This window comes from Pristis pectinata, chromosome 3 (genome assembly GCF_009764475.1).
Source record: "Pristis pectinata isolate sPriPec2 chromosome 3, sPriPec2.1.pri, whole genome shotgun sequence".
Lineage (NCBI taxonomy): Eukaryota > Metazoa > Chordata > Chondrichthyes > Rhinopristiformes > Pristidae > Pristis > Pristis pectinata.
This window is the reverse complement of record NC_067407.1, coordinates 44,261,877-44,275,199: the sequence shown is the minus strand read 5'-3', so window position 1 is coordinate 44,275,199 and position 13,323 is coordinate 44,261,877. Positions and strand designations below refer to the sequence as shown.

General features: G+C 44.7%; 2 protein-coding genes across 3 annotated transcripts in view; one reads left to right on the top strand and one right to left on the bottom strand.

Annotated features, from left to right (window-relative positions):
* Window positions 1-496, bottom strand: part of ncf2 (neutrophil cytosolic factor 2) — a 37,695-nt gene extending 37,199 nt beyond the window's left edge. For both annotated transcript variants that reach the window (XM_052011035.1, XM_052011036.1), the window contains exon 1: window positions 176-496. In XM_052011035.1, the coding sequence (XP_051866995.1) occupies window positions 176-349 (174 nt within the window). In that variant the 5' untranslated portion in view covers window positions 350-496. The remainder of the gene's footprint in view (window positions 1-175) is intronic.
* A 371-nt stretch (window positions 497-867) lies between these two features.
* On the top strand, window positions 868-12,857 carry LOC127567877 (nmrA-like family domain-containing protein 1). The gene is made up of 5 exons (XM_052011037.1): window positions 868-958; window positions 3,324-3,590; window positions 5,482-5,737; window positions 11,033-11,226; window positions 12,587-12,857. The coding sequence occupies exons 2-5, from the start codon at window positions 3,327-3,329 to the stop codon at window positions 12,767-12,769; spliced, it is 897 nt and encodes a 298-aa protein (XP_051866997.1). The 5' UTR covers window positions 868-958; window positions 3,324-3,326; the 3' UTR covers window positions 12,770-12,857.
* The last annotated feature ends 466 nt before the right edge of the window (window positions 12,858-13,323 follow it).

The window sequence follows — 13,323 nt, the reverse complement described above, 5'->3', positions numbered from 1 at the left end:
TAAATTCTTGATAAATTAAACTTTCTCTCAGAATCTCTCTTTTTTCCAATCTTCTGCTAAGGATTACAATGTTGACGTGATAATCGTAACATTTTGGCTTGCTTTTAGCGTGGTTTGGAATGGATAAACTAGTAAAATCTCTCTGGTTAACCCTTCGGAGTTGCCACTCACTCACCTTCTCAGCCTCGTTCAGCTGGCCCAGTAAGAGGTGCAGGGAGCCGATATTGAAGCAGATTTTGGAGCTGGGCTCCCGAATTGCAGCGAAAGTATCCAGCGCTGTGGTCCATTCTTGCTGGTCTGCTGCCGTGATCGCTTCATCCCACAGCCTTATGGTGTCGGTCAAAGACATGCTGGACTCTGGGTTTAGGAGCTGTGATGTGTGAGACGGTGTGTCTGACACTGGTTTCTCCAAAAACTAATCAGTTCCAGGCACCGCCGCTTCTGCCCTGTTTCCTCCACTGAAACGTTACAAGTAAAATGCAACCGCAAGGCTGGCTGTACTGTAACTGGACCAGTTTCACAGGAAATCAGGGCACTGACTTGGCCACTTGACTCAGCGGACCAGCATGAATGGGCAAGGGAGCTGGATATATCTGCTAGTCATGGGGACAGGCAAACGGTCCGGAAAATATAACAATTGTAGTGATGTAGAATTAGAAAGACGTGAGCGATTTACCAGAGCCAATTCCTTTCCCTACCCCCCTCTGTAATTTGTGCTTATTTTGTTTTTTCACTTGCAAACCAATGCATCCACTGCTTGGATTTCTGCTGCTAATTGTCACTGAGGGCTGAACTGTGCCAGCCTTGGGCAGGGCTGCTCCTATACAGTAACCGCTCTGCGTTCAGGTTTCCCCGGCAACAAGAATAGCAACACAGCCTCTGCCTCTCAGTGAGAACCGGCTGCAGGAGCAACAAACAGCCACCGTCAGGATCAAGCGACAGATGGTGCTGAGATTTGGTGAGTACTTTGGGGAACATGTCTGATTTCACGTCCACGTTCCCATTTGAGTTATTCTGCCTCCGTTTAGTCACTTGCTCTGTTCAATATTTCCAGCTGACAGATCAAATTTACTGATATTCCACTTCATTGCATCTCAGGCGGATGGCACCACAGATAGGGAGGAGATGGTTTTCTTCCATAACAGCCACTATATTGTTAATGATAATTACATGTGTGTAACTCTTCACCTCGTTTGCTCATGATTTGGGTTCCGTGATCTCAAGCTCTGATCCAAGTCTCCATTAATTAATTAAGATCACCAGAGCTCCTGAATAGAGTCCGCATTACTACAGAAGGGGTTGCCTCCTGACTCCAACCTTTTGGCGGCAACCAGCCCAAGGGCCAAGGTGGGGGTCCATCTTCTCTTCATACCAGACATGAAAGGGGAAGGGAGAGCAGGAGCAGTACGGGAAAGGGGTGGGCCGACGGCAGAGCCGTGGGCAGAGAAAGGAGCAAGAGGAGCGAGCTGGAAAGAGCAAATGAGCTCATGCTGAGGAAAAGAGAGGGAAGCGCAGAGTGCGGGGGAAAAAATGGGGCTCAGAGTGGTGGGGGAGAGAGAGACAATGTTCTCACAGCAAGAAAAAGGGGTGGGAATCCTCTGGCACAAAGCTGGTGGTGGTGGTGGTGGGCCAAAGAGAAGACAGCTAGAAGGTGTGATGCAGAGGGGGAGGAAGTTGGTGAGCAGGTGGGAGGGGGAGAGAGGGGCCTGAAGCAGGGAAGAGAAAAATACAGAGACTGAACAGGAAGAGTGCAAGAGAGGCACGGGACGTTAATCAAAGCTGGGGTGGGTAAATTTGAGCACAAAAATTGCAACCAATATATGGCCAAGCTTGACGGTTTGCACATTCAGCACCCACTGTGTGTGCAGTGCCCAACGTTCATCAATGCAGTCACTAAAGGACACCAAACTGTTCAGGTGTTCAACACTGAGCAGCTGTCCTCGTACAACATGGGAACCACCACCACCACTCCATGAACACACTGTCCCCCATGAACACTGCATGACATGAAATTAGGTGGTGGTGTTGATAGTGAGGAAGGTTATTGTAGATTACAGGGGGATCTTGATCAGGTAGGGAAGTGGGCCGCGGAGTGGCAAATGGATTTCAATACAGATAAGTGTGAGGTGATGCATTTTAGAAAGTCAAACCAGCGTAGGACTTATACTATGAATGGTAGGGCTCCAGAGAGTGTAATGGAACAGAGAGACCTAGGAGTACAAGTGCAGAGTTCATTGAAAGCGGCATCACAGGTAGTCAGGGTGGTAAAAAAAGCATTTAGCACGCTGGCCTTCATCAGTCATGGCATTGAGTACAGAAGTTGTGACATTATGTTGCAGTTGTATCAGTCATTGGCGAGGCCGCACTTGGAGTACCATGTACAGTTTTGGTCACCCTGTTATAGGAAGGACGTGGTTAAACTGGAAAGAGTGCGGAGAAGATTTACAAGGATGTTGTCAGGAATAGAGGGCCTGAGTTATAGGGAGAGGTTGGCCAGACTAGGTCTTTACTCTTTGGATGTAGGAGAATGAGGGGCGACCTTATAGAAATATTTAAAATTATGAGAGGCATCGATAAGGTCGATGGTAACAGTCTTTTCCCTAGGGTAGGGGAGTCCAAAACTCGGGGGCATAGGTTTACGTTGAGAGGGGGAAGACTTAAAAGGGACTTGAGGGGCAACTTTTTCCACAGAGAGGGTGTTGAGTATATGGAATGAGCTGCCAGGGGAAGTGGTTGAGGCAGGTACAATAGTATCATTTAAGCAGCGCTTGGATAGATTCATGGTGGGGGGGCTTAGAGGGATATGGACCAAATGCAGTAAATTGGGACTAGCTGGGTGGGCACCGTGATCGGCATAGACTGGTTGGGCCAAAGGGCCTGTATCTGTGCTGTATTGCTCTACGATTCTATGACTGCATCATCTGTCTCCTCTCCCATAAAATACTCAACCAGATATTTAAGAAGGTTTACCATCTGAGACTGAACCAATTTTACTATCCCACACTTTCACAACCCCAAAAGAAAAGAATATTTCTCGCCATCTTCAGCCTTGGTTCAGGCCTGGTTATTTTAAGCTCCAGTTCTGTACTCAACAGCACAAATCCAAAGTCTATTTCCATCTCGGGTAGCCAAACCTCTCAGTTACCAGCCTCCTAGCTGGCTTCCACAGAATTACTTTTGCACTATAACACTGATGAAATTCACACCATAAGTAACTTTGATGAAAATATTTAAATTGAAATGCAGAAGATTTTTGTGATTTTCTGTACATGTCCACAAGAATCAAACTTCCCCAACTAAACCTTTGAATCCTTTCCTTCCAGAGAATGGCAGAGACTGTGACTGTTTTTGGGGCTGACAGGCAGCAAGGGAACGCTGTTGCCACGGCCTTGCTGGAGGATGGTGGTTTCACAGTCCGTGCAGTAGTGCAAGGGTTAACTTCTCCAACAGCTCAGCTGCTTCAGGCAGGTGGAGCACACATCATGCTGTCTGATGTTAATGACCCAGCCAGCATTGACTGTGCTCTGAGTGGTGCACAGAAATGCTTTGCTATCACTCACACCGACTTCAACAACAGGGATCCTCTGCAGGTTGGTCACACAGCTCGTATTCTATCCCCCCCAGTCCAATCCCTTCCCACCTACGTCCGTGACACATCACACGCTCTCCAATTCTTCCTGATAGTCCCGCAACCTTGGACTGCCCGCTTCTATCTCGTTCCCAAAATCCACAAGGAGGACTGTCCCGGCAGGCCTATTGTCTCTGCATGCTCTTGCCCCACGGAGCTTGTATCCTCGTACCTGGACACTATCCTGTCCCCCTTGGTCCAACCCCTTCCCACCTACGTCCGTGACACATTACATGCTCTCCAACTCTTCCACCTACCACATTTGGTGCTTCAAGTGTGGCCTCCTCTACATTAGTGAGACCAAACGCACACTAGGTGACAGTTTTTCAGAACACCTGCACTCCGTCCGTAACCACGATCTGCATCTCCCCGTTGCCAGTCACTTCAACTCCCCTCCCACACTATCACTGATATGTCAGTCCTCAGCCTCCTCCACTGCCAGGAGAACTCCAAGCGCAAACTGGAGGAACAGCATCTCATTTTGTGTCTTGGAACCTTGCAGCTTAATGGCATGAACATTGAGTTCTCCCACCTTAAGTAATCCCCACCCATGCCTCTTCTTTTCTTCCCTTTCCTAGCCTCTCTTTTTCTCTAACCCCCCCCTCCCCTTTTTTTCTCCTTGCTTTTGACCCATCCCCTGGTGGATCTGCTCTCCCCTCCTCCCCCACATCTGCCTATCACTATCTCTTACCTGCATCTACCTATCACCACCCTGTGCCCACCCTGCTTCCCCTTTTTTGTCCACCTATCACTGCTCTGCTTTTCCCTCCTATGTATTTGGCGTCCCTTCTTTCTATCGTTGGTTGTGAAGAAGGGTCGTGACCTGAAATATTGACTGCCTGCTTTTCTCCAGGGATGCTGCCTGGCCTGCCGAGTTCCTCCAGCATCAACGTGTTTTTCATCTAGATTCCAGCATCCACAGTCCTTTGTTTCTCTTCGGTCAGACCATCTTTCACTGTGAAACATCTAAACACAGGGCAAGCTCCATTGTTTCGGTCAGGACCGGAGCCTAGGCAGTTTTATTAATAAGATATTAATGCACATACAAAAGGGGGAAAAAGGAGGATTTGTAAATGACTAGCCTTTTCTATAGTGAAGAGCTAAGCATGGCATGCACTGCCAGGACACTAGAGAGACATTCACAGCATGAAGTCAGTATCAGTACGGGGCGGGGAACAGCACTGTGACAATCCCCTGAGTCTCGGGGCAGTGGTGAAGAAGGATGAGAAAAGCCTGATTTTCAAAAGAGATTAGGAAGTGTCAATATTGGAGGTCTTAAAGTTAGCAAGTGGAATAGAAAAAAAACCTTGGAACAAAATTCAAAGTTAATCTCTGACTAAAAGCAGAGATCACAAGGTGGGTAGTGAAGGCAAAAAACCAGAAAGCTTCGAACAAACAAGAGAGCCTATGGCTAAGACTAGGTGGAAACGAATTTGGGAAAGAGATGATTGACCACTGATCCAGGTGTCAATCCAATAACTAAGTAAATAAATGACTGTGTAAACAAGCACACAAGCTACCCAATATACACCTTCCCTCTCACGTGAACTAACGATTTTGGCACTTGAATAAAGCCCATGTTCTTTTTGAGTTTAGGAAAGTTTACAGGAGCCAAACATTATCAAAGTTTGTAAAGGCACCAAGGTTACTGCTGACTCTGGCAATTTTACCACATCCCGTACCTGCTCTATCACCTTTCCATTTGGATAGAATCTGTATCAGGGCTGTTCCTGTGCACCTGGAATGATGAGGCAGAATCCTTTGAAACAAACAAAGATAACTTGTGTCACTATGTGTGTATTGGTTAAAAACAGCCACATTTTCTTACCAAAGGCCCTTGCATCTTCCCACAGGATGAAATTCAGCAGGGATACAGGATAGCTGATGCATGTAAAAAGCACAACATCAGGCACATTGTGCTGAGTGGGGCTCATCACGTCCACAGGAAGTACAGCCTCCCAGCCAGGCACATGGATGCAAAAGCCTGCATCAATGATTACATGAATGAAATAGGTCTGCCCAAGACCGAGATGATAGTTCCATTTTACTTCGAAAACTTTCTGACAAAATTTAAACCAAAGCCGGCTGGAAATAATACTTATAAAATTGGTAAGGAATGAAATTTAGTTTCAGTGAATCGCTAATAGAATAAACTCTTCTATTTATTATAATCTTCAAGGAAGGCAATTCCAAAGAATCCACAATGCATCCCTCAACAGATCATTAATAACCATGCCATAATGAGTTGTAGCCCAGTGCAGTGGGCTACTGATAGCAAGGCGGTGGATTTGTTTTTATATAGTTGCCCATATTTCAGCCACCCACCCACAGGAGCTGCTTGAAAGCTCAGAGATGCCCCATTGAAAAGTAAGAGGGGGAATAAAGAATGGGGGTAGGGGGAAGTCACCCAACCTCACAGCTACATGCTCCATGCACCCACTTTGAGTGCTTAAGAAGCGGGAGATAATCATCAGAAATAGTTCTTGGGTTAGGGTGTTCATGAAAATCCCCACCTAAAATCTTTCATCTGACAGTGAAGAGGGTTATCTAAGATTAAAATGGGATCTAGATCAACCTGTGTCTCCAATTTCAGGGATCTATGTACCTGTTCCCCAAAGTCTCTCTATTCTACAACACTCTCAGGGCCCTGCCATTTACTGTGCAACCACTCGTCACTGTCCAGAATACACTAATTTGTAACATTACTGGCCCTTATCATTTGGACTGTTGTGATGATCAGCTAATCGGACATTGAAGCACTGCTACACGTCACGATGCAAGTATATGAACCATGGCTCGACATGATTGAGGAATCAGACTGGGTCATTCACTAGTTCAATATCTGATGGTTTGCTTCATGCACTAAAGGCCCAAACAGAAATTGTTCAATATCTGTTACCTGTACAGACACTCAGCTAGTTTGGCAGGTGGCTATAGCTTCTTGAAGCAGGGAACTTTTCAATGATTGTTACTCCTGTCATGGTTTTGAAGGCCAGGAATAATTTAACAAGTGTTGTAAATTAGGCCTCCAGATTACTGGCATACTTGTTGCAAAGAACTTGTTGGGCATTTGTCTGTAGTTTTGATTGGCAGCAGCACTCTGGCCTCTGACTGTCTCTCCCAAACAAGATAATGAGAGAAGACTCCGGAATGTCATCATGCAATCTGAAGCTGACAGTGAACAGAGCAACATCCAGTGAGCTTGGCGCCACTAGATCAGACCATCTTCTGGATCAGACTCTACCTGCCTGACCAGGCAGATATAAAAGTTCTTAAGTCTGGATATATTCCATCAGTGTCCAGGTCAACAATAATCCTGCAACCATTTGCTGCTAATAAGCCAATTACTAGCTAGATTTGTCCCCATGTCCCTGCATTCAGAAGTAGTGGTTTGAAACATCCCAAGAGCATAAGATTGAGAGTCATAGAGTCAGACAGCACAGAAACAGGCCCCTTGCCCCAACTCATCCATACCGACCAAGTTGTCTACCTGAGCTGGTCGCATTTGCCTGTGTTTGGCCCATATCCCCCTAAACCTTTCCTATCCATGTACCTGTTTAAATGCATTTTAAACGTAATTGTACCTGCCTCTACAGCTTTCTCTGGCAGCTCATTCCATATACCCACCACCCTCTGTTTGAAAAGGTTGCCCCTCAAGTCCCCTTTAAATCTTTCCCCTCTCACCTGAAACCTTTGCCCTCTGGTTTTAGATTCCCCCAGCCTGGGAAAAAGACCTTGACCATTCACCTTATCTATGTCCATCATGATTTTATAAACCTCTATAAGGTCACCCTTCAGCCTCCTATGCTTTAGGGAAAAAAGTCCCAGTCTATCCAGCCTCTCCTTATAACTCAAGCCCTCCAGTCTCAGTAACATCCTTTTAAATCTTTCCTGTACTGTTTCCAGTTTAATGACATTCTTCCAATCACTCGGCAACCAGAACTGCACACAATATTCCAAGTGTGGTCTCATCTACATCTTGCAATCAGTAAGGATAGGCAGCAATACCTCCGGAACGATTATTCTCAACACTGGTGCCCCACAAGGCTGCGTCCTCAGCCCTCTACTCTACTCCCTATACACATGACCGTGTGGCCAGATTCTGCTCTAACTCCATCTACAAGTTTGCAGATGATACCACTGTTGGAGGCCATATCTCAAACAGCGATGAGTCGGAGTACAGGAGGGAGATAGAGAGCTTAGTGGAATGGTGTCATGACAACAACCTTTCCCTCAATGTCAACACATGCACCTGTCTACATCAATGGTGCTGAGGTCGAGAGGGTTGAGAGCTTCAAGTACCTGGGGGAGTGAACATCACCAACAGCCTGTCTTGGTCAAACCACAGCCAAGAAAGCTCACCAGTGCCTCTGTTTCCTCAGGAGGCTAAAGAAATTTGGTTTGTCCCTTTTGACTCTCACCAACTTTTATCGATGCACCATAGAAAGCATCCTATCTGGATGCATCACGGTTTGGTACGGCAACTGCTCTGCCCAGGACCGCAAGAAACTGCAGAGAGCTGTGGACACAGTCCAGCACATCACGGACACCAGCCTCCCCTCCTTGGACTCTGTCTTTGCCTCTCGCTGTCTTGGTGAAGCAGCCAGCATAATCAAAGACCCCACCCACCTGGGTCATTCTCTCTCCTCTTCCATTGGGTAGAAGATACAGGAGCCTGAGGGCACATACCACCCAACTTAAGGACAGCTCCTACCCCACTGTAATAAGATTATTGAATGGTTCCCCTATACGATGAGATAGACTCTGACCTCATGATCTACCCTGTTGTTACCTTGCACCTTATTGCACTGCATTTTTTCTGTAGTTGTGACACTTTACTCTGTACTTTTTTTTATTTACAGCGTGGTAACAGGCCCTTCCGGCCCAACAAGTCTGCGCCGCCCATTTTAAACCCATATTAACCTACCCGTACGTCTTTATTGTTATTGTTTTTACCTGTACTACATCAATGCACTCTGTACTAACCCAATGTAACGGCACTGTGTAATGAATTGATCTGTACAATCGGTATGCAAGACAAGTTTTTTTTCCCCCCACTGTACCTTGGTACAAGTGACAATAATAAACCAATACCAATCCCAACTCTTGTACTTAATGCCCCAACTGATGAAGGCAAGTGTGACAACACCTTCTTCACTACCCTACCTCTGTTATCACTTTCAGAGAACAATATAGCTGTACCCCAGGTCTCTCTGTTCCACAAGACACTCCAGGGCCCTACAATTCACGATGGAAGTCCTGCAATTGTTTAACTTTGCAAAATGCAACACCTCGCACTTGTCTGAGTTAAATTTTGACATGTCTGGGCCGAATCTCAAATAACGATGAGTTTGGAGTACAGGAAGGAAATAGAGCACCTAGTGGCATGGTATCATGACAACAGCCTTTCCCTCAATATCAGCAAAACTAACAAGCTGGTCATTGACCTCAGGAAGGGGGGCATTGCACAAGCTCCTGTTTACATCAATGGTGCTGAGGTCAAGAGGTTTGAAATCTTCAAGTTCCTAGGAATGAACATCACCAATAGTCTGTCCAGGTCTAACCATGTAGCTGCCATGGCAAGAAAGTGCATCAGCACCTCTACTTCCTCAGGAGGCCAAAGAAATTTGCATGTCCTCTTTGACTCTCACCAATTTTTATCAATACACCATAGAAAGCATCCTATCTGGATGCTTCATGGCTTGTTATGGCAACTGCTCTGCCCGAGACCACAAGAAACAGCAGAGTTGTGGACACAGCTCAGCACATCATGGAAACCAGACTCTCCTCAATGGACTCTGTCTACACTTCTCACTACCTCAATAAAACAGCCAACATAATCAAAGACCCCACCCACCCCGGACATTCTCTCTTCTCCCCCTTCTCAATGGGCAGAAGATACAAAAGCCTGAAAACAAGTACCACCAGGCTCAAGGACAGCTTCTATCCCACTGTTATAAGACTACTGAACAGTTCAATAAGATGGACTCTTGACCTCGTGGTCTACCTCATTATGGACTTGCACCTTATTGCCTGCCTGCACTGCACTTTCTCTGTAACTGTAACACATTATTCTGTTATTGTGTTCCTTTGTACTTCCTCAGTGTACACTTGTAATGAAATGATCTGTATGGATGACAAAGTTTTTCACTGTACCTCAGTAAATGTAACAATAATAAACCAACTTACCAATTCCATCTGCTATTCTTTGGCCCATTTCCCAAGTTGATCTATATCCTGTTGTAATCTTAGATAACCCTCTTCATTGTCCACTATACCACCAATTTTGGTGTCATCCACAAACTTATTAACCATACCACCTACTTTCTCATCCAAATCATTAATATAGCTGACAAACAACAGTGGACCCAGCACTGATCCCTGCAGCACACTACTGGTCACAGGTCTCCATTCTGAGAAACAACCCTCCACTATTGGCCTCTGACTCCTTCCACTCAAGTTAATTTTGTATCCATTGGTAGCTCACCGTGGATCCCACGTGACCTAATACCATGCGGAACTCGTCAAGGGCCTCGCTAAAGTCCACGTAGACAACATCCACCACCCTGTCCTTGTCAATTCTCTTCATCACTCTTCAAAAAACTCATTCAAATTTGGGAGATATGATTTCCCATGTACAAAGCTGTGCTGATCATCTCTAATCAGTCCTTGACTTTCCAAATGCTGGTAGATCCTGTCCCTCAGAATCCCCTCCAGTCACTTTCCCACTACTGATGTTAGACTTACCAGTCTGTAGTCCCTGGCTTGTCCTTGCAGCCTTTTTTTAAATAAAGGCACAGCATTTGCCACCCTTCAGTCTTCCCTACCTCACCCATGATGCAATAAAAATATACAAATAGATGTTGCAAACATTTTTGTCAAGCCCCCACAATTTACTCCCTAGTTTCCCCACAATGTCCTTGGATACACTTGGTCAGGCCCTGGGGATTTATCCAACTTAATATGCTTATTAAGGTAGATAAATATGCATCTCCTGTTTTGTAATGTGGATATGTTCCAACATATCACTGTTCATTACCCTTATTTCCTTAGCTTCCATGGCCTTCTCCATAGTAAACACAGATAAGAAATATTCATTTAAGACCTCGCCCACCTCCTGTGGCTCCACACATAGACTGCCATATTGGTCCTTAATGGGACCTATTCTCTCCCTCATTACCCTTTTGCTCTTCATATACTTGCTAAAGAAAAGTAAGTTTAACCTTTTCAGAGTATAAAGCAAAAATAAATGTAAAAAAGTTTTAATATTAAGCTAAATGCTCCAGTTTAAACCAGTTAGCTATAAACTTTATAAAGGGCATAATGTGTTGAATTCTTTCAGGAGATGGAAATATTCCAGGTGTCATAGTTTTTTGGTTTTTAGAAATTGTGTGTTCTTTTCAGCCATTCCAATGGGAGAGGTTGCCATGGACGGAATAAGCATCAAACAGATTGGTCCAATTGTGATGGCCTTATTTAAAAACCCGGAGCGCTGGATTGGAAAGAGCTGCTTTCTGTCCGCAGGCAGGATGACAATCCAGGAATACGCACAAATCCTGACACATCACCTGTATCCCAAACAGTTTAAAGATTCCCAGGTAGGATTTTATCAAGAAAAGCTGATCGTTAAGTGTGATTATTTTTATTATAATGAAAACAGAAAATGCTGGAAACACTTAACAGTTCAGGCAACATCCATGGAGAGAGAAACAGATAATGTTTCAGGTCTAGGAAGGGTTCCAATGCAAAGTCCCAGACCTGAAACATTAACTTTTCTCTTTCCACAGCTACTGCTTGACCTGCTGCCCGTTTCCAGCATTTTCTGTTGTTATTTCAGATTTCCAGCATCTGCAATTTATTTTATTCACTGTGATTGTTTTTATCCTACGATTACAATGTGACAGAGCTGTAGTTGAGGCATAGGGCACATTGACGTTTTACCCAGGAACTTTGATGGGAAATCTAAACAAGGTACACGAAGTTCTCTTCCACAGTGGGTTTTAAAGCCCTCACTGAAGTACTTTTAGACAAACTTTGTCCTAATCTCATACAAATCTCAGGCAGGCAACTATTCACAACGTGACATGATTCAGCAAACCAAATCACATTGGGCCTGAACTGCCAGCACTTGGTGCCCACTCACCTACCCAGAATTACCTTCTCTGGAAGTGGAGCCAAATAAGACGGGCATGCCGTCCATTAAGCTCCACGCTGGAATATGCTGACAGCCTCTGATGGTTTCCTACATCGAGGGCTTTTGAACTGTTTAAATCTGTGACATTCAGAGCCATTACAAAACTATTCAAATAGGATGAAACAATTAAAAATATATTTAAGTTTTAAACTTTAAAAGCACTGTAAAATACAATTAAAATACCATTAAAGTCAAATACCCACCTGAAGTGCATCCATCCCTTTATTCTTTGGTGCATGATCCTCCTCGAGTCTTCTCCCTCATTAATGATACCACGGGCACTGCCAATCTAAATTATTGTCTTGATCTTTCTAATTTCACTTAGTCCACTTCCTCATTCCAGTCCACTGTATATGCTCACTATGTTTGAAGCAAGATTCACCACATCACCTACGTTGAGGTTTAAACAGGTTTTCCTTCCTTCTGCGGCCTGCAAACTTATGAATCCTGATCTTACAGTGCCAGTCCTCTCACTATCCAGTTTGCCATACATACCATTTCAAATCTTGGCCTCTCAACTAATGCTGGCCATATCCCTGTGAAACGAGAGAGCTCAGACGTAATCCGGTTTCCTGATTAAAACATCTCCTAATACAGTAAAGGACAATTAAGATATATCCTCGCAGCTCATAATCCTATTCAATGTTACTGGATTACATTTGCGCTGATACATATTGGAACAAGGAAAGTACTGCCTTTCAATCAGGACAATGTTATCCTAATAATCAGAATGATGCTTTCCCCCTTTTATTTTTCTGTGACAGATTTCAGTCCGAGAATTTGTGGAGTCCTATGGAGGACCGGGGGCTCAGGACCTCGGGAATATGTTTGAATTTTGGAAGAGAGGCGGACAGAAAATGAACAGTACTATGAGTTTTGAACTCTATCCAGAGTTAAAAACGTTCCAGCGGTGGGTTTCAGCAAACAACACTTCACTGGATAGTTAGCTGGCAGTACCATGGGTAGCCAGAGTCCCATGGATGAAACAAAATGCCTGTTTCTGAAATGTTTCCACAAGGCAAGATGTGGGTCTCCTTTAACATTGTGTACTAAAAGCTCAAAAATAAAGTTATTCTTTTAGGTTATTGTGTTAAAACTTTTTCTTAGTCTAACGATCCTCATGCAATGGGCCAACTCAAATTTCACCTGCAGGCTGTAGGCCAATTTGCTTGTAGGTCTCAAGTGGTGTTTCACCTATCATAGTGCTCATTGTGATCATGAGCGGAAAATCTTTTTTAGGCACATTCGTTGAGGAATTAATATTGGCCAGGACACCTGTTCCTCTTCAAAACGGCACCATGGACTATTTAATGGTCATTTGAGTGATGGCAAAAGGTCTCAACTGAAAGATGGCATATCCAAGAGTATACTCAACACTGCACTGAAATGTCAGCCTTGACCTTTGTGCTCAGATCTCCAGAGTGGATTTTACAATGAATCTTTTGGCTTAGAGGCAGGAACACTATCAACTGAATCCATCCCCTCCCTACTTCAGGGATTA